Raw genomic sequence first — 20,011 nt, forward strand, 5'->3', positions numbered from 1 at the left:
CTCTGGAGGTTGGAATCTACAGAGAAATAATACTATTTCTTTCTCTCTCACTTTGCCTTGGGCAACATTTCTCGTGGTGACCAGATCGCTTCCAGAATTTCAGCTCCCACCAGACAAGCTTTATGTCTTTGGTTCCAGTTTCTTCAGCGGTCATAGCTCTAGCCCTAGCTATTGGTCTAGCTGTACTCAAGTGGTCTTGCCCTCTGGATTCTGGACAACCTCACATCTTCCTGTTATTCTTGCCCTATGGGTGATAGGCTTCCTGCTGTTGCTAATCTCTGGATTGTCTTATCCTCATGATAGCTTCCTGTCTGGTTTATCACCTATATAATCAACTCCAAGTATTAAATTCCTTGTTTGAAATACCTAGACTAGTATATTTCCTTGAATAGACCCTGACTGATACAGCAATAAATTCAGTTTTAGATACATCGAGGTTGAGATAAGTGTGGTGTTTCCTGGGCAAGATATTTAGAAGCAGCTTAGAAACAGCTACCAAAGACCCGGCTTAGAAGTCAACAACATGCAGATGATGATATTTGAAACCATAAGGTTAGACTTCCCAGGTGGAATGAGGAACTGAAAAGATTAACCCAAGATTAAATAGAGAGCTAACCCCTGAAATGTCACTATTTTGAATTTAGGCTCAGAAATAACTTGACAGCTGAAAAAGGAATATCCATCCGGAGAAGTGGAAAATCCAGAGTAGGAATGTCACAGAAGCCAAATGAAAAAATTCCTAACAGAAAGGGAACAGTAGAGTCAAACTCGTGGAAATAGCAGATGGGACACATACAAAAGGACCTAGGCAATTAGACAAACATTTTTCTTGAATTTTACAAGGGGAATGTCACTGCTACTTTTGTCAGAACAATTACAATACAGCTGTGGGGAAGAAACAAGATCAGGAAGAGTTAAGGTGAGAATGGGAGAAGGTGGAAGACATCAATAAATGCCAGCTACTTTTTTAGGATATTGGACAATGAAGACCTTGAAAGAAAGAGTACCTGAAGTTGAAGGGAGAGGAAGGGCTGAAGAAATGAAAGGCATGGAAACTGAAAACCCCACAAAAGTAAGAGGGAATGGGATCAAATGTAAAAGTGCAATGCATGGTTATTCCTTCTGAAAGGACAGGGAGGATGATGGGGTTGGTTAAGACATAGATATACTCACAAAGTTACTAACTCTGCCTTTTCCAACCTGGTATTATCAAGCAGTATTCACTGTGCACAAACTTCTCTAATATGAACAGAAGTATTATATCTCTTGCTTATATCAAAACAAAAAAGTTGGAGAAGGAAACATCACCTGTATATGAACCACATGTTTACTTGAGACTATTAACTCTTCTCCAAAAGTCTCAAGCAAAACATGAATATTCCATGTTTACAATGACTCATATTAATTAGCATCTTGAAAAAGAACAAAGACATTTATAAAATTTGCTATTCTTAAGTGCTGAACTGTCAAATTTTCTTTTCTCATGATGAGGATATTTAAAATATATAACCTTAGCAACTTTCATATATGTAATTATCTATGTATCAGCTATAGACACCATGCTGTACATTAGACATTTATTTTATAACTGAAGCTTTGTACCTTTTGATCACCTTCTCCCTTTCACTCATCCCTGGCTCAAACTTCTTGAGAAAACTGCAATCCCATCTTTGACTTTCACGGATGCTAATCCACCTGAAAATATTGGGAAGAAACGCAGTTTCATATATTCTACTTACATACTTTGTATGCAGTATAGGAACAGTATTATCTATTTGTGGAAAACTCATATTCTGAAGCTGTAAATTACACTGTAGTTAATGTGTTATGGCTATAAATTAATTCCTATACAAATAAAAGCTTGGGCAAATAAAATCCAGGCATCAAGAAGTAATTTGAAGGGAACTGATTGATGCTTTCATACACATTCGATTTTTTGATAAGGAGAAATGCATATTTTTGAAATAGTTTAACTAGCCAAGGAGAAGGGTAATTAAAGAATAACAAGTAACAATTTGTGAAGTACTTAGTATATATCATGCTGTGCTGACATACCTTATACACTTTACCTGATTTTATCCTCCAAACACAATCCATCCCTTTAAAACACAGTCCTGCAGGTAGGTTATATTACCTCCATTTCACAGATGAGGCAGGAGACCTGGAGAGATGAAATAATTTGCCCCAGGCTATTCCCAGTCTAGACTGGAACTCGGGCAGTCTGGCTCTAAAATCCCTACTCTTAATCACTCCATCATCATATAATTTATTGAAATCCCTACTCTTAACCACTCTACCGTCGTGTAATTTATAGCTAACCTGGTTAACATCTTGGATGTAGTTACTAACGGGCTTTAAAATTATTTATCTGCTTTTCTTTTAAAAAAACCATCATTTGGGGATAGAGTTTTAAAGTGTTGGATGTTTTTCCTAAATATATCTCTAAAGAAAGAAAAATATCCACAAATACTTTTGAAGTTTTTTAATGCATGAAAAGAACATCCCAGAAACAGAACAGGTATTGACGTATTAATGCTGAAGCACTATATAAGAGCCCCCTCCCTGCTTAGTAATAGGACTACAGTGTAAATAGGTGTGAAAGGAGGTGAACACTTTAGGATGAAATGCAAATCCTAAAGTTGTATACAAACATTCATATATGGCTTATCTCACAGCAATAATATTTTCATAACGATGTATATGACATTTATACTTATTGGTAAGCTGCTTTTGACTCAAAAGTTAACCAAAATGCTGAAGAGGTAGTTCTGCCAATGCAAGGCGAGAGAAAGGCTTTAACCTTGCTTTGTTTTTGTTTTTTTGTTTGTTTGTTTTCCCCTCAAAAATCTGCAACCATTTCTTTTTTTGTTCTAATTTTCTTCTGGATCAGCCAGGAAGATAATGATGTTTTTAGAAGTAGCCAATTCAAAACCCTTCAAGAGTTGATTTCCCCAAGAGGACAAGAGCATTTTCGAAACCGCTGCTCTGAAAGTCCCCCCCTGGGAAGCTTCCACGGTGCTCCTCCCCGTCTTGGGGAGGATTCCCGCTCCAAGGAGACCTGTTAAGATCTGACCAGTGTTTGTAGGAATTCATACTGTTTTCTCCTCAGATTATATGAACAGTCTCATGATGGTAACTGTGGCCCGAGAATATTGGTAGATGCCCTGTCACTGTAAGTCAGGCGCTGCTTTCAATGATCCACGGACATATAGCACATTGGGGAGACTTTTCTAGCTGGCCTGCGACATGGCATGATGAATACTGCCAAGTGCCTGCACGGAATCCCTCATATGTTTTCAGTTGTTTCATAAAGTCATCACATCTTAGACTCAAAGGGAGTTCTGGCTTCCGACTGCCACATGCTGCTCTATCTGTGAGGAGATACTCAGACTCTTCGTCACTGGTCATTTGACCCTATGTACAAACTAGCTTATCCTATCCTTACACTGAGAAATAAGCCCACAAAGAAAAAGAAAAAAGGTAAGTTCCAAGGGGCAACAAAACATTTGTCAGTTCGCAAAACTAGAACAGCCATTTAACCAGACAATGGTTAGGAACCACTAAGGACAAAGTGACATCTATTAATCAGGTGTGACTTGTTACACATAAGAGAGCATAAATATACAGTAAATGAGAGGTTTATGCGAAGCCCCAGCAGAATATGTACATATTAGAGCTGCTGCGAAATTGAGCAGTTTGAAGGGAACAGACGCTGAGAACCACATGTGGTAACACTAAGCAGATATCCACATGCATTGATCCTTGACACCGCACAAGGTGAGACATGAAATGCACAAGTGGAACAGCACTCTGCCTGCTGGTCTTCCTTCCCATAAATATGCACAAGTCCGTTCTCCGGTGGTGGTCTGCAGCCTCACACCTCCCGCCTCTCCGGGGCGCTGCCAGGGTCTCGGGGCGCGCACCGAGCCAAGTCCCACCCTGGATGCTCACCGCTGCTTCCTCCAATTCAGGTCAGGAGCTCCCACCTTCCATCTCCAGCTGCAGATCAAAGCATAAATAACATGGAGAGCACACCGTGGCTTCTCCTTGCACAATGTCACTGGGAACAGATAGTGGCTGGAGCAGCACAAACACCGCACACCAGTGTCAGGGAGTGGAGAGGAGCTTTGTGCACTTTTGCAAAGAACAAAAAACCCTCAGAAATCCACCCGACGTTGTCTCTGATTTTACTGGTTAGCCCTGTCTGTAGCGAGGAAAACACTGTGTTGCTCTTGGGCTCTTTCTATCAGCTTCCTCTTCTTCTTCTTGTTCTTCTTCTCCTTGGCCTTCGGCGCTCTCTTTCCTACAACGGGGCAGAGGGGAAGAAAGGAAGACGTGTCAGAAAAGGCCCTTTCTCTAGGAAAGAAAACGTAAAGCATTAAGAGTTTTACACAAAGCCCATCTGGAAAACATCACCTATGGAAAAAGCAGCCTCAAAGAGAAAATTGTTCACATTAATTTTGACGGAATAATAATAATTTACTAAATTGGATATGCTGTCTAAAACAGAGACTGATCTTCCTGTTACAGGGAACTGGCATATTTAAACACCTCCCAGCGGCCTGATCAGTCTTGCAAATATCATCCTGCCACAAAAATTCCACTTATCCCCTCCTACTTTTAACAATGCTACCCTTTACTAGACATCTTTACATCTTTCTACTACTCGTGTCAGGGGGTCAAAACAAAATAAGCATCTATCTACAGAAAATATACCAGAAATTTCAAACTCCCCTCACCCTGCCCCATGGGAGAAACAAATGTCTTGCTTTTAACATTATTCCCTCCATGTTCTCCAAAGGCCAATATCTGAAGTGACATATGTGGAATACTTCTTTACTTTCTATAAAAATTCATGAAGCCATCATTCATTATGTGGCTTATGGCTTCTTAGAGAAATCCCATTGACAAGTTGTTCTCATTCACTGAGAGCAAGAAAACTGCTTCTTTCTGAAGAACTGGTCATATGCATCCTACAAGCAGAAAAATCACACCATGTAATCCTATTTGTCCTCTCTACCTTAGTCACTAGGAAGCTCGGACCACAAGCTGACTAGTTGAGGTTTTCCTCCATCAGGAGTTAATGGATGCAGTTTTCCCTTCGCCTCTGCTGTAGTTTACTTCTTGCACCTTGTGGTTCTATGCATCACAGTCTTTATAAGGTCTCGGCATTTCTTTGCAAGTATGTATACATAAGGTCACAAGAAAAAAGAGTAAGGAACATAAGACATTCATGTTAAGTCCACTGCTCTCTTTGGGTTCTAAACACCTAGTAATCGTGGGATTTATAAGAGTAGAAAATAGCTTTAAATGTTACCTGCATTTTACAGAAATAAGTCATCACTATACATCTTCAGTACGGAAAGTATCCCTTGCCAGTTCTCCTACCCACCCTACGTTCATTTCTGTTGTGTTGTGCTACAAAACTTTTCTCTTCCTGTAAAACACCATCAATCAGTATTGCAACTAGAACATCCGGTTCAAATCCATGCTTTCCAACTTCCCACACCTAAAAAACTCAATATCCCAGACCTTTTCATGACAGGGATATAGGTGTCCAGTTCTCAGTGTAGGCAGTGGAGAAGGTGGCTGATGTAAGAAACGAAGAAGAAACAAACCAGAGGTTAGAGAGGCAGATATGTGCCTTAGGCAGCCAGAATCATGTAAGACTGAGAGGCCATGAGAGTTCTGCATGAGGGAAGGGTTTCTCATTTCTGCTCTTTCTATTCAGAAAGGGTCTATTTTATTTGAGAATGGAAAACAGTCTCACTGGTAAGACTAGCACGTGGTTGCCACATACTCAATATTCAACAAGTGTTTTCTGAGTAAAACTTATCACAGGAAAAAGATTTAAAAAAAAGAATAACTTACTTTTAATAGGACACTGCAGTAAAATAATCAGAATATGATCATACCCTCATATTAAATTATAAAGGTCCTTGAAGTTAACTTCTGGTTCTCATTAAATTCTGGCACTAATGTTCTAATGGCATTTTGCCATCTTAAAACATAGTTAATCCTACCCAATGAAACTTTAGTCCAAGCCATCATTAATCAAAAAAAAACAAAACAAAAAAAAAACTGTAAAGTTACAACTATTTAGTAGCAATGTATCTAATAATGAGACTTTCACCTAGTGAGGGCAAAGAGATGAAATATTTAACATAAGATAGCATGTTTAAAAAGAAACTTCAATTGTCAAGTTTTATGAAAGTTCTTCTTAGTTCTATATTTTATCTAAGCAAACAAAAATCCTTTAAAAATCATTGCTGACTACATTGTAAAAATTCAGTTTATGTTTCATTCCTTTAAAGGCTGGAGTTTTCTTTAAAAGCAAATCAAAATTACATGAATGGAAAATAATGCCAACATTCCTTGATTTTAAAATGTATTCTGTTAAGATAAAAATATAAAGAATATATGTTATTTAAAAAAAGCTTTTCATGGTCACCATTTTAATTCTGCTTATAAATGATTAAGTGAAAATCAAATGTGCACTATTTTCACTAACAGCAAATCTAAGCTAAATTACCGGAAACTCATTTTAAGAGAGGGTCAATTTCATGTCATTTACCTAATATATTCTTCTGATGTAATTGTCAACATCAAATGGTCTTTGGGGTTTGTTGGCTGATATAATATTGTGTGATAGGGAAGTTATTCAATATTTGCATAAAACCTTTCATATCGTGGCCAAAAATTCAGCAATGCTTCTAAAAACATATCATTTTTCAAAATGTACGACTATTCTACTGGCCATAAGTCACATGGTACCAGTTTCAACTAGAGATGTTTTGGGAGACCTAATTACAATTCTAAAATTTTCCTCAACAATCTCTTCTGAATGACGTGTCTGCGCTGTTGCTTCATTGCTTGGGTTTGTTCTTGGTCAGTCCCATTTCTCATATAAGACATATTGCAAATACCAAGGAATTAAGATGGTTAGCCAGGATCTTACCATGGATAAGCCCAAATTAACTGAAAATATTTTGTGGTCCATAGGTGGTTGTTTTGACTTGAAGCTCAACTCAAAAGAATATTAAAACATATCCTAACTTAAGGAATCAAAGGGCCTGCACATATTTTCTTCTGAACTCTTCTAAGATGTAACAAAAGAAATTGGTAAGATTAAATTCAACAAAAATATATATCTCTGTTCTTATTTATATATTTGAAAATAACATATTGAACATAGAAGCATGCTAATTTGTTTTAATGTAACTTCTTTACCTCTGTGGCTATGAGATTAGACTGAGAATTACTTTAAGACTTTCAGATTGTTTCACATTTTTAAGGCTATTCACTCTGTACAGAAAGTATTTAAAGGCCAGTTTGATGTCAGTCACCCAAAGAGTAATTCATCTTATGGGTTTAAATTTCTTGCTTTTTAGTTCACAAAAGAGGACTTGGAAAAAATACTCCCCATGACCAGCAGAAAATGACTGAGTTTTATGAGGATATTGTCAGCCTGCAGGTGTGTCCAACATTAATGACAGATTATGTATCTCTTCGTCCTGAGCGCTTGAAGACTGCAGTTGCCTTGAAAGATCACTACTGAGTGAACCTCTTCAGGATGAGGCAGAGTCTGGGGTTCAGAGCAGATCTTCTCAGCACTGTTGCATGAACGCAAGAAGACAGCCAGCCCAGCTATTGCAGCTTTGAAAGAAAGCATATGGTTTCATAGAGAAAGGCCTCCTTTGGGAGGAAGGAAACCTGGCAGGTGGCACTGTCCTGTAACAGAGGTGTCTGTCAATGTTATATTTGTAACTCTCGGTGTCCATATTTATAGAAAGAAGATGCTATAGTCATCTTTCCCTAGAAAGTTATGAGACACTATGTGCACAGACTGTGTTCCTAGGATGAAAGGAAGATGTGTGAAATACCACCGGCAAGACAAGATGATCATCAAAGTGAACAGAGTTAGAAAGGTATTATCAAAGCCACACTCTAGCCAACATAATTACATTGATTTGCACACATGTGGAAATGGTCCAACAGGATAACCTATCAACTCTTCTACAGAGAAAGGTGAACAGTGCCTTATGGAAATACTCCTAACGTCCAGCTGTAGATTACTGCTATTAGAATCAGAAAGAGGATAGATTATTTTGAACCAAGATATCAGGCAGCCTCCCAAATTACATGAAGCTGTGAAAATACTGACTCCTGTGCCAGTCAGACATGAATTTCATTCTTTCTTAAGCTCCCAAATGCAAGGAAGGTCTTCAGATGTTTTCTTTTCCTCTTAATTAGGTTTTGATACAAGTCTTCTCCTCATTGGAAAGATAGTTCTTGTGCACCCATCAATGAAGCACAAAAGTTGTGAAGAGTTTCCCTAATGATTACTAAGTGTTTTGAGGAAGACTTTCTAATGGTAAATACAATGAAAAAAACTGAAGAAAGAACTCAGTAGCTGTGACTAGCAATAAAGGTAAAAGCTTCTCTTTCCATATATATACACACACAGGGGGCAGTGAGCCACAACTATGACAAATACAGTTAACTGTAATTACCACTGTTAGAGCCACAACTAGGATGACAAAGGCTTTCACCGGAAATGAGGACCAATTTCTATTAAATTTTAATAAGTTTGTGATGCTAACCTGAAACCTGGGCTTCCTAGTATTTGGTGAAATTCACCATGGAGACTTGGGGATCACCTCAAAGAGACTGTCATCCTTCAAAGCAGCTAAAATTTAGAGACAAGAAGCCTGTGTAAGCACCAATCGGTGAATCTTGTCATACTTCAGAGGACACAGTGTAGGCAGAACGGAAAAGGTTGCTTCCATATCTAACCTCACAGTAGACCATGAATAGCAATTGGGCTGTCCCTTTCACTTGTATAGGCAACTTGAGTTTGCCCAAGAATGAGTAGCAACAGGAATTTATTTATTTAAGAGTGATTGATGATTCTCTGGGGGGAAAAAAAATGCCAGCTAGTTCCTAAAATATTTTAAAAGCTCATATAAAAATAGACAAAGGACCTAAATACAATTCAGAAAAGAAATAAAAGTAACTAATAAATATATTTAGACAATCAAATCTCACAATTAAAACTGCCAAATAAAACGAGTTGCCACTGCCAAGATTCTTAACAGTGATAGGATCGCAAGCTAGTGAGAATGTGAGGGGACAGGCATCAGGATACAGTTTGAGAATATAAAACTGACACGGACAGCCTTTCTGAAAAGCCATTTGGCAAGTGTGAAAGAGCATTAAAAATGTTCATAACTTTTGACTCAGACCTAGGAATCTATCCTAGGAAAACAATCTGAATTTGGACAGAGATTTTTGCATGAAGATGGTTTACCATAACTCTGAAAAACCTGTAAATTACTTAAATGCCCTTCCACAATTTTTATGACCTCTTCTTTTTTATGATTACTGAAGCAATAAAGTGTTTTCCACTATGAAAAAGCATTTTGTAATCTAAGGCCACACAGCAATTCAATTTATTTCCAGGAAAAACTGAATGTCCGTAAAACTTATCATCAGTAGGTATAAAGGAAAAGCCCATGATACAAAAGCATCCCTACTGCACTGGTAAGCAGGTTCTCTAATGGAGCAGCTAGTCATAAATGAATCCAAGGTATAAAATTTTAAAAACTACTGACCTAAACACTCAGGCATGAAGAAGACGAAAACAGTCTCACAGAAACAGAGACGAAAGCCGGAGGGGGAGGGGGAGGGGTGGGGAGGGGAAGGGGACTATAGTCAATACTATTGTGATAAGTTTGCACGGTGACACATGGTTACTAGAATTAGTGGGATGATCACACTCTAAGGCAGTGGTTCTCAGCCACCACGAGTCCACGGACCGGTGCCTGCCAGAAATTTCCTGCTAGTCTGCAAAAGAGTGAACATTACAATCTTCATACAACATCAGGGTGGTTAACTCTTTCGCAGACCGGTGGGTGCAAGCCACTGCTGTAAGGCGTAAAAATGTGAACTCTCTATAGTGTACACCTGAAACTATATAACTAATATAATGTTATACACCAAATGTATTTAAGTTTTTAAAAAAGAATAGGTCCTGGCCAGGCAGGTCAGCTGGTTGGAGCATCATCCTGACATGCTGAGGTTGTGGGTTCAATCCCTGGTCAGTGGATACACGTGATTCAACCAATGACAGTATAAATAAGTAGAGCAACAAATTGATGTTTTTCTCTCCCCATCTCCTGCCCTTCCTCCCTCAAGAAATCAGTAAAAGAAAAAAAAAGTTTAATTAAAAAAAAGAAAGAATAGATGTTAGTTTAGGAAGTTTCTAGAATGGAGTTGAAGTAGGCAAGAACGAAGAACATGACTGGCATCTGCCACAGACTATTCCACACACTAAGATAAAATCTTCCCACTGATCTTCACGGTTATTTATTTGCATTAGCTGAAAGTCAGAGAAGAGCTTTAGCTAGAACTCTGAGTAAAGCAAATGAATCATTTTTGGCTCCCTATTTATAGTAAGCACAAAGTTCCTTGTCATTTTTAGTAAAATGTGTTTTGTTTTGTTTTTAAATAAGTAACAACCTTTTGGCTAAAAACATTTCATAGGTAGATGTCTTTAGAAAGGACTGGCAAATACTTCAATGGTTTTATAACTGTGATCAAGTTTTCTTTCAGGAAAAAAATAATCTAGAGACAAAATAATATATTTTAAAGGGCTGAAAAATAGCAAGCTACTACAAAGACAACTTTACTGGGCATGTTGAATTTCCAGTCATAACCTGAAAAGCTTTTCCAAGAGGTCACTTAGTTATTTTATCTTTATAAAGGTGCATATGGGCTTCAATAATCTACACACACTCTGGATATAACTTACAAGTAGTTGTTTGTTTACAAGGCTATTGGTGAAAGGTAACAACCATTCAAATTAAAAATAACTGACAAGATGCACTTTTCTAAACACACAAACATGAAAATCATCCAAAATTCAGGATAATTACTACTATTCAGATTTATACTAATTTGTAAAAATGAATTCAATAATCCAAAATTCTGTGTCTTACTGTTCTATCTGTATAAGTTTGCCATATTTTTATTGTAAAAAAAAATAGCATTAAATCTCTCTTTGTCTTTAAGACCACTCAAGTTATATAACACATTTTTATTAGGCGTGAGGTCTGTAACCTATTTTGTTGAAAGGAAGTCAGTTTGGTTTTAACATCTTGTTTCATGTTCAAAACAATGAAGCTGGAGAAAAAGCTAATTCTGAAGATCACCTGAACCTTTGTAAAGTTAATTATACCACCACTGAGATTTCCTGTACAAGAAAATTATTGTTCTTTGGGTATATAACAAGACTTCTAGAGAGGCAGTAAGATATTCCCAAGCTCTTCCCAACTCAGGTGACTTGGTAAGGGCTACAGAAAAGTAATTTCAATGATATTTGTGCTTGTTCCATATAATGTTGGTCACTCCCCTGATTGTAACATAAACTCTTAGATATCTGGTACCTGAGAGGGGAAAAACATTTCAAAGACAAAATTCTATGGAGTTTAAAATAAAGTGAAAATAATGAACTAAAAGACGTTGTTTCAAAAAATATCCAAAGTTCTTTTTATAAACACTTCAGGTTCATTGTAAAGGACAAGGAGTTTCAGAGTAGTGAAGACTACTCAGGTTCACTTGTGAGAATAAATATACAACTCTACCACAAGGGGGCAATAACTCGCTTTTACTGTAAGAGGTTTTTATTTATTTATTTATTTTTAATGTATTAATACATGGGAAGCTTTGGGGCTCTAACTTCTTACATACTTTAACCTCAGTTGGAGGCTTTTTATTTTTTATTTTTCTTTCTTTCTGGCCAAAGTTAAGCTCTGTAGTAAACTAACGAATAGTAGCAAGACCTAAGTGCAGCACAGGGAAAAACATAATTGCAAACTGCTGTTAAAGATGTTTGAGAGTAAAGGCAGGGAATAATGAGAGAAGAGACAAAAAGTACGATGAATCTGCTAGTCAGTGATTTAAGGAAAAACACATTATTATAAACCAAGGTTGCATTTTCTTATGGGGAAGGTAACAAACTATCTGTAAGTTCTTTCCTTGGGTCTCTTATTTGTAAGAATAGAGATGTAATGATATTCACTATTATCTAGTCTAGGGAGGGCAGTTAGATTTGATATCAAGTGTGAAAGCTGATTGTTAGGTAGTGATTCCTGACAAAGGGTTCTAATCAAATAGGCTTCCCAGCACCAAAATCAGTTGGCGTGTTGAAGAAGGTAGAGAGACAGAGAATATGCCAGACATGTCCTACCCCTGCTCTAGTGCACTCTGCTAAACTATCTGGATATGAATCAGTGATGCACAGAAAACTAGAGCAACCTACCCAAGTTCCTACAGCTAATCAGCGGCAGACCTGGGCTCGGAATTAGGTATCAATGTCTCTTTCTTAGATACTTTTATAGTTTTAAAAGTCCCTGGATAAAGGCACAGTTATAAAGTGGTTTTTTCAGAAAGGCAAAAAGACATTAGAAGACATACTAGTACTCTGACCAAATTCTAGAGGAAAAGTCACTAGCCTCATCATAACTGTTAAAAAAACATAAATAACTTATCTATACCTTAGACGTTCTGTAACCTTACACTGTATTGATTCATTGCTTATTCTTTTTTCTTACCTTTTAGCAAGATGCAGTCTATAAAGTTTCCTAGGTTGGGTAACTGAGAAGGTGGGCATTCCCACTATGGACCATGCACTCACTGTAAGTGCCTTATACACATTCTCATGTAATTGAATATAATGAAAAAAACTTAAGTACTCCAACCATCGGCCAGAATGTCGTGCAGTTATGCATCCTAAAATTACTCAAGATAAATAAAATTTGCAGAAAACCATCAGGCTCATTTGGCACTCCTAAACTAAGTCAGAAAAACATCAGGTTTAGCAGAGAAAATGATACAACTGTGTTCATTTGATTAGGGCTGATGGAATAACCAGAGAACAACTTCAAATTTCTCCATAGCTGACTTCATACTATAACAGTAGATACCTTTTAGGGTAATTCCATTAGAATAAGAGGATTTAATACCTTCTCCTTGGTCTTCAATCAATAACCATTAACTAAATAAAAAAAAAAGTCCAAGAAATTATATTTAGGGCTATAATCATATTTAATTTGGATTCAACACAATCTCGATGGAACCTGAAGACACACAAGTGAAAAGAAAAACAAATGGTTTCTCCAAGACACTGATGTCAGGGCATGGGTCTTTAGTCCAAGCCTACAGCTCACCTAAGTGGCAGGCCTTGCATGAAGAGAGTCAACACAGAATAGCATAAAGGGATGCATGTTCCATGAAGGATCACAAATTCATTCCCTCTTCTCTGCCTGTGGAGTGCTTAAACCTCCCGTACTAAAAAAAAAAAAAAAAAGTACCATCCTCTGTTCTAATGTTATGTTTGGTGACATATCATGCAATGAATATATTTGTGAATAATTACTCCTAGTTACAATTAAGGCCAATGTATGCCACAGAGTCCTGTAAAGAGTCTTTCCAAAAATCAAGCTACAGATATTCACTGAGACTTAACAAGGGAAGTCAGAGCAAAGCTATATGGGCTAGCTGGAGACACTGAATGTGGTCAGAAACCAAAGCCATATCTTGTCGCCCGTCATAAAATGAACTTTCTTGTTCTTCCTGGGTGCCACATGTTTTCTGTCCTCAACTTCAACTTACAAACGGGCTATGGAAGTGAAAGTGACCCGGGCTCTGAGTAAACGCCATGACCTTTCATCTTACCTCCCTCCTTCATCAGAGCCTCATTCTCTTTTGCCTTCATTGCATATTCCCAAGAAGGGAATTCCACGTGCCTTGCCCCCCTTACGAGTTAACCCACACAGTTGTGGATGGCCTGGCTGGCCCAGGGACAGGTCACTCCGAGCTCTATCCTGGAGGAATGGGAGAGTCACGTGATACTGGCTGGTAGGCCTCTAGGACACATGGCTGAGAACATGGGCTTGGGGATCAGACAGCCCTAGATTCAAAGCAGACCTCTGCCTCTTAGAAGCTAATGATCTTGGACCAGTTATTTACTTTTTCTGAGGTTTGGTTTTCTTATTTCTACATATATAACATCAATAGTGCACACCTCAGCATTTCTGTGAGGGGTAAAGACAATGTGCTTAAAGTTCCAGATGCTACACCTGGCACATACATGCTACATGAATTCTAGCACCAAATGAGGTACCTCACATGCATTATTTTTAATCCTTATGATGGTCTGCAAGGTAAGCATTATTTCCATTTTGCCAATGAGGAAATAAGTTTAGAGAAGTTAAGTAAATAACTCAAAATCACATAGCTCGGCATAGATTCAAACCAACATCTGGAAGATTCTAAAACCTGTACTTTTTGGATCCCTTGTGCCCAGCAAAACCTCTTTGATCTCATAATCATTTAAATGGCTGCTAAACAAACAAAATAATACTAGGCTGAAGAAAGGCATCAACCTCTTCACCCACTGCCCCGTGATATCGGGGCTCCCTTGGGCCACATTAGCTGCCCAAAGAGCCTGGCCTACAACCTATATTCTTCATATTAATTATTCGCTGGGGTTAAGGCATTCAAAGCCTCAGTATCCTGAGGTCAAGCCATACATTTAGCATTTCCAACTCAGTATCCACGGTGAGCCCTTAGCCAAACCCAAGGGGAGAAAACAGAAGATGCTTCCTTTTCAGCTGGGACTTGCGAGAAGTTTAGAACTGCGATTCCGAAAGCCAGTTCATGGACCAGAAATAGTAGAAGCTTCCAGGGAGCTTTATCCAAACATAGGTTCCCTAGCCCTACACTGACTCCTGAATGAAACTTTCAGGTAGGAAAATCCAGTTTTTTTTTTCTTTTAACTTCAGAGATGATTCAGTGCAAAGTTAAGAGGACATGGACCTCTATTGAGGTGACAATGGACAACAAAATTATACAGGTTTCACGTGCACAATTCTACAGCACACCATCTATAAACTGTATTGTGTGTTCACCACCCATATCAGGTCTCCTTCTGTCACTATTTATCCCCCTGTACTGTCCTCCACCTTCCTTGAGCAATTAACACATTGTTGGCCATGAGGTTTATTTGGGGAGGGTGGGGGGTCTGTTCTTTGTTCAATCCCTCCACCCCCTCACGCCACCAACAACTGTCCCAAAAATAAATAAATAGAAAAAAAAGATGACAACATGGAAGTCTAGAGCGTAACACTCTTCTGAAAAAAGTGTAGGCAAGAGAGAGAAGGGGAGGAAGTTCTGGGTGAGAGCACTTCAGAATGAATTGTAACCTCCTGCCCAGTTGAGCTGAGAAGTAGCTTCCAAATTGTGAAATGTGGCAAACTTCTTTGTGCCTGGGCCCCCTCCCCCAGCTTGGTGGTGGTGATGCCCCACGGAAGCAGCAGGGACCAGGTTGCCCCGGGTCCGGAGGAACATGCATCCCCAGGAAGAGGGCCCTTCTCCTCATGCGCAAGCGCGGGGGTTGTAGATCACTCGTGTGACAGCACATCACTTCCTCCTGTGCTTGGATTCCAGAACTAGGTTTACTCTTCAGAACCTATCAGTTCATTCAATTAACAGGTTCTGTTTTGACAGACAATCTAGTTGGTTTGCAGAAATTCTAAAGCGTTGGACAAAAAAATATATATATATTTGCAGCTGAAAAGAAAATTATTACCAAGTTTGGTGTTTCTTTGTAACTAGGATATAGAGTTTGGCTCTTCGAAAATTGGAAAGACAAGAAAACTACCCCTCGGACCAGATGACACAAACACCAGAAGCATTAAGGTGGTATTAGTTGTATTACAAACAGAGGGAGCATATTACAGGGCCTTTTTCCTTCTCTCAAAAAGGTGCTAGGAGTTTCTTCTAAATTATGAAATCATCTGTGTGCCAGGCCCTAAGTTAACTAATTTCATACTAAAAAATATCCCTATGAAATAGAATCGTCAGCCCCACTTCCCAGGAGAGGAACACAGCTCAGAGAAGGAAGGAAACCTGAGATGATGTGGCCAGTGTGTGCAGAATTCAGATTTGAACTCAGTAGTCTGGTCCCGTGACTCAACGTCTTACCCACCACCTGTGTTGTAACCTACATGTGATCCTCTTAGAGAGAGAAGAGGGAGGAGGTCAGTGTTACCCTCTTCCCTTTAACCACAGACTCCCACAAACCCTAGAAATGAGACCTCACTCATTTGGTTCAACTGCTGGACCATAAAGTTCATCAAATGGAAGCTGGATGTGATGTGAGACCAGGATGATCCAGGGCATACTTTCTCTATTATTCTTGCAGAACAAGGAAACTAGACATTTTCCAAAGTAGTCTCTACCCACAAGAGCAGACGAACATTTTGGTCTGTGTAGAACCTTCTATCAACTACCCAAATAGCAGCAATGGATTTCAATCAGAGGAAAAGTATTTGACAAGGGACTCTAAAGAACACATTCAACACACCAATGATTCCTAGAGATCTCACATTTCTAAGGCTTCAAAAAGACTAAAACCTTGCTGAGTCATCTTGAAACCTAATCTTTGTCTGTGATCACCAGATATTAAAAGGGCAGAACCAAACCTGACTGGGTGGTGGCACAGTGGATAGAGCGTCAGACTGGGACGCGGAGGATCCAGGTTCGAAACCCCAAGGTCGCCAGCTTGAGAGCAGGCTCATCTCATTTGAGCAAGGCTCACCAGCTTGAGCCCAAGGTCGCTGGCTTGAGCAAGGGGTCACTTGATCTGCTGTGGTCCCCCAGTCAAGGCACATGTGAGAAAGCAATCAATGAACAACTAAGGTGCTGCAACAAAGAATTTATGCTTCTCTCCCTTCCTGTCTGTCTGTCCCTCTCTCTGTCACACACACACACACACACACACACACACAAAGCAGAACATGGCTTCTTTTTTTTTTACAAAATATCCTAATGTTTCATAATATGGATTTATTTTCCCTATTAAACCCATTAAATTATGGAGAGTAATATTCTATTAAAATAGAAAGAAAAATATATGACCTCACTCATTTGAGGAATCTAATGAACACTGTGAACTGAGGAACGGAATAGAGGCAGAGGCGGGATCAGAGGGACCAGAGGGAAAGCAGACAGAGGGAAAGGGGATGAGAGGATGTGATCAGAGAAGGGAAAGAGCTTGGTGAATTATATACACATAACACAGCGTTAAAGAGAGCAGGAGAGCAAACCCTGGAGGGAAGAGGGGGGAAGGTGTCGGGGGGAAGGGAGCAAGGGGGATGTCGAGGGGAACACAGGGGTGGGGGTAGATATATTCTGTGGGACATCTGAATGTATGTAAACACAATAAGTTAAAATTAATAAAAATAATAATTTCACTTTCCAAAATAAGTATACAGAATATTAAACATACAAACTAAAATCAAAGGAAGCTACTACACATGTGTGCACACACATATATATATATAATACATATACATAGACCTTCCCAAGCATTGCTGATTGCCATTTTGTATCACTATGTTCTAATTAGTTTTATTTAATTGAGGTGTTAAAGGAAAAGATGAGAAACCAAAATTTTACAAATAATATAAAAAAAAATTGAGACGTAATGAAAATGATGTAAAATAAATCATCACTGAATCAGGCATCTAAGAGAAGAGTCTCGCTCTAAATTCCTGTGATTTCAGCGAAGGCGTCGCCTGGTGTTGGATGAGAACACTGCACAAAGAACGTCAGTGAGCTGTAGGTTTATACGATATAGAAAGACAAATCTCACTATCTTAGCCAGGCAGGCTCAGGGATCTGTGCTTAAACTGAACAGAACTGTGCAATCGAGTTATAAATTAAAAACGCCTAATAAGAACCATCTGATTTCACTCATCTGTGAGATATAAAACTGAAAGCAACAAAAGAGCAAGACAAATAACCTCATAGAAACAGGCAAAAGTGTGGTGGTTCCCCGAGGGAAGGGGGGGCAGTAGTAAAGGGTAAAAAGGGTGAAAAATATGGTGATGGAGAAGACTGGACTTTGGGTGGTAGGCACAATGCAATAGACAGATGATATAGTACAGAACTGTGCATTTGAAATCTATAGAATCTTATTAACCAATGTCACCCCCATAAGTTTAATATTTTTTTAATGCCTGCTAACAGTGAATGAGCAGGAAGTCAGGGACAGGGCAGAGGAAGTAAGCTGTGGAAAGCACTGTCTGTTTACTGTACTTGAATACCGCGTCCTACTTGGCTTTCAACAATTTGGGCCAGCATGAACATACAAGGCTACCAAAAATGAAAATGTTAATCAAAAGAGAAAAGAAAAACACCTTTGAGGAAAAACTACCGAGAATGCTTTTCCAAGCAACAACAACAACACAAAGATGTCAATGCTCACAGAATATGTTAAAAGTTATACTTTAAGAATAGAGCCTGACTAGGCGGTGGCACAGTGGGTAGAACATCAACCTGGGACACTGAAGACACAGGTTCAAAACCCTGAGGTTGCTGGTTTGAGCGCGAGCTCATCTGATTTGAGTGCAGGCTTATTGGCTTGATCGTGGGATCATAAACATGACCCCAAGGTCACTGGCTTGAGCAAGGGCTCACTGGCTCAGCTGGAGCCCCCAGTCAAGGCATGTATGGGAAAGCAATCAATGAATAACTAAGGTGCCACAACTTACTAGTTGATACTTCTCATCTCTCTCCCTCCTGTCTCTCTCTCTCTCTCTCTCTAAACAAAACAAAAACCAAACAAAACCTGCTTTCGACCTTTTGTTATGTTGCTAATTAAAAACAAAATTTAAGCTACAAAGCTCTGTAACACAGCCCTAATAATTCTTTGATCTAGAGGAAAGTTATAATCTGAGCTACTGAGAACAGACATGATAAAGCTTTCCTGCTTTACCATTTTCAAAAATTAGATAACCACTTTTCTGACAGTAGCTTGAAGTAGAACTCAGAAGACAAGGAATATACTAAGAAACTTCTGGAAATTGCTTCTAATCAGTTTAATTACAGTACAAAACAGATAGAATGTGTGGGTGATGTTAAAGAAGGTTCTTATATTTTAGTACTTTTTTAGAAGTGATAAATATATTTTCAAACTACCTTAAATTAATGTGTTTTCCAAGTCTTCCTATAAAAAAATTTTAAATGCGACCAAAATAAATGCCCAGGGATCATGATCTAAATGCTTTATTAAAAGTTAATTGATTATAATATAAATCAAGTCTTTCTTTGAAGGACAACTACAGTTTTAAATTGTAATGGTCATTCATTTAATCTTAAATTCTGGGTCACTGACATTTTCAGTAACATTGAAACAGGCCATCCGACAAATGGCTGTGCACAATTTGTCTGAAATGTGTATTTGCAAGAGCATGGGTGGCTCCATAGACTACCTCAGGTCATACTGATTGAGAGGACAGTTTACTTTCACAAAAATATATGTGTTTATCTTATAGCATTATATTTTTAGGACTATAACCAAGGATTATGACCAAAAAATTACAAGTTTCTTTATAAATAAGACTAAAAATTCTGGGGAATTAAAAATTGTAAATTTAAGAAGAGTTATGCCTGACCAGGCAGGGGCACAGTGGATAGAGCGTCGGACTGGGACGCACAGGACCCAGGTTAGAAACCTCCGGCTTGAGTGCAGGCTCACCAGCTTGAGTGCAGGGTTGCTGACTGGAGCATGGAATCATAGACATGACCCCATGATCACTGGCTTGAGCAAGGGGCCACTCACTCTGCTGTAGCCCTCCTGTCAAGGCACATCTGAGAAAGCAATCAATGAACAACTAAGGTGCTGCAATGAAGAATTTATGCTTCTCATCTCTCTTCCTTTCTGTTTGTCTGTCCCTATCTGTCTCTCTCGCTCTCTCTGTCAAAAAATAAAAATAAAGTTGCAAAATACCTATGACAAAAATAACTTAGTCATTACTAATCAATGCTATTTTTATGTTCTGACAAAAACATTTTGCACTAAACAGAGTACTTTAATAAGAGTCCAGTTTTTACATCATAAAATACAGGAAAATAATTCCTATTAACTAAGAGAAGAACATGA

General features: G+C 38.6%; 1 protein-coding gene across 1 annotated transcript in view; it reads right to left on the minus strand.

The window, feature by feature from the left end:
* Positions 1–2,467: 2,467 nt before the first annotated feature.
* The window catches only part of RSPO2 (R-spondin 2), a 177,345-nt gene continuing 159,801 nt past the window's right edge, over positions 2,468–20,011 (minus strand). Inside the window, exon 6 of the mRNA XM_066372489.1 lies at positions 2,468–4,303. Coding sequence (XP_066228586.1) covers positions 4,188–4,303 — 116 coding nt within the window. The 3' untranslated portion in view covers positions 2,468–4,187. The remainder of the gene's footprint in view (positions 4,304–20,011) is intronic.

This window comes from Saccopteryx leptura, chromosome 3 (genome assembly GCF_036850995.1).
Source record: "Saccopteryx leptura isolate mSacLep1 chromosome 3, mSacLep1_pri_phased_curated, whole genome shotgun sequence".
In the NCBI taxonomy this organism is placed as follows: domain Eukaryota; kingdom Metazoa; phylum Chordata; class Mammalia; order Chiroptera; family Emballonuridae; genus Saccopteryx; species Saccopteryx leptura.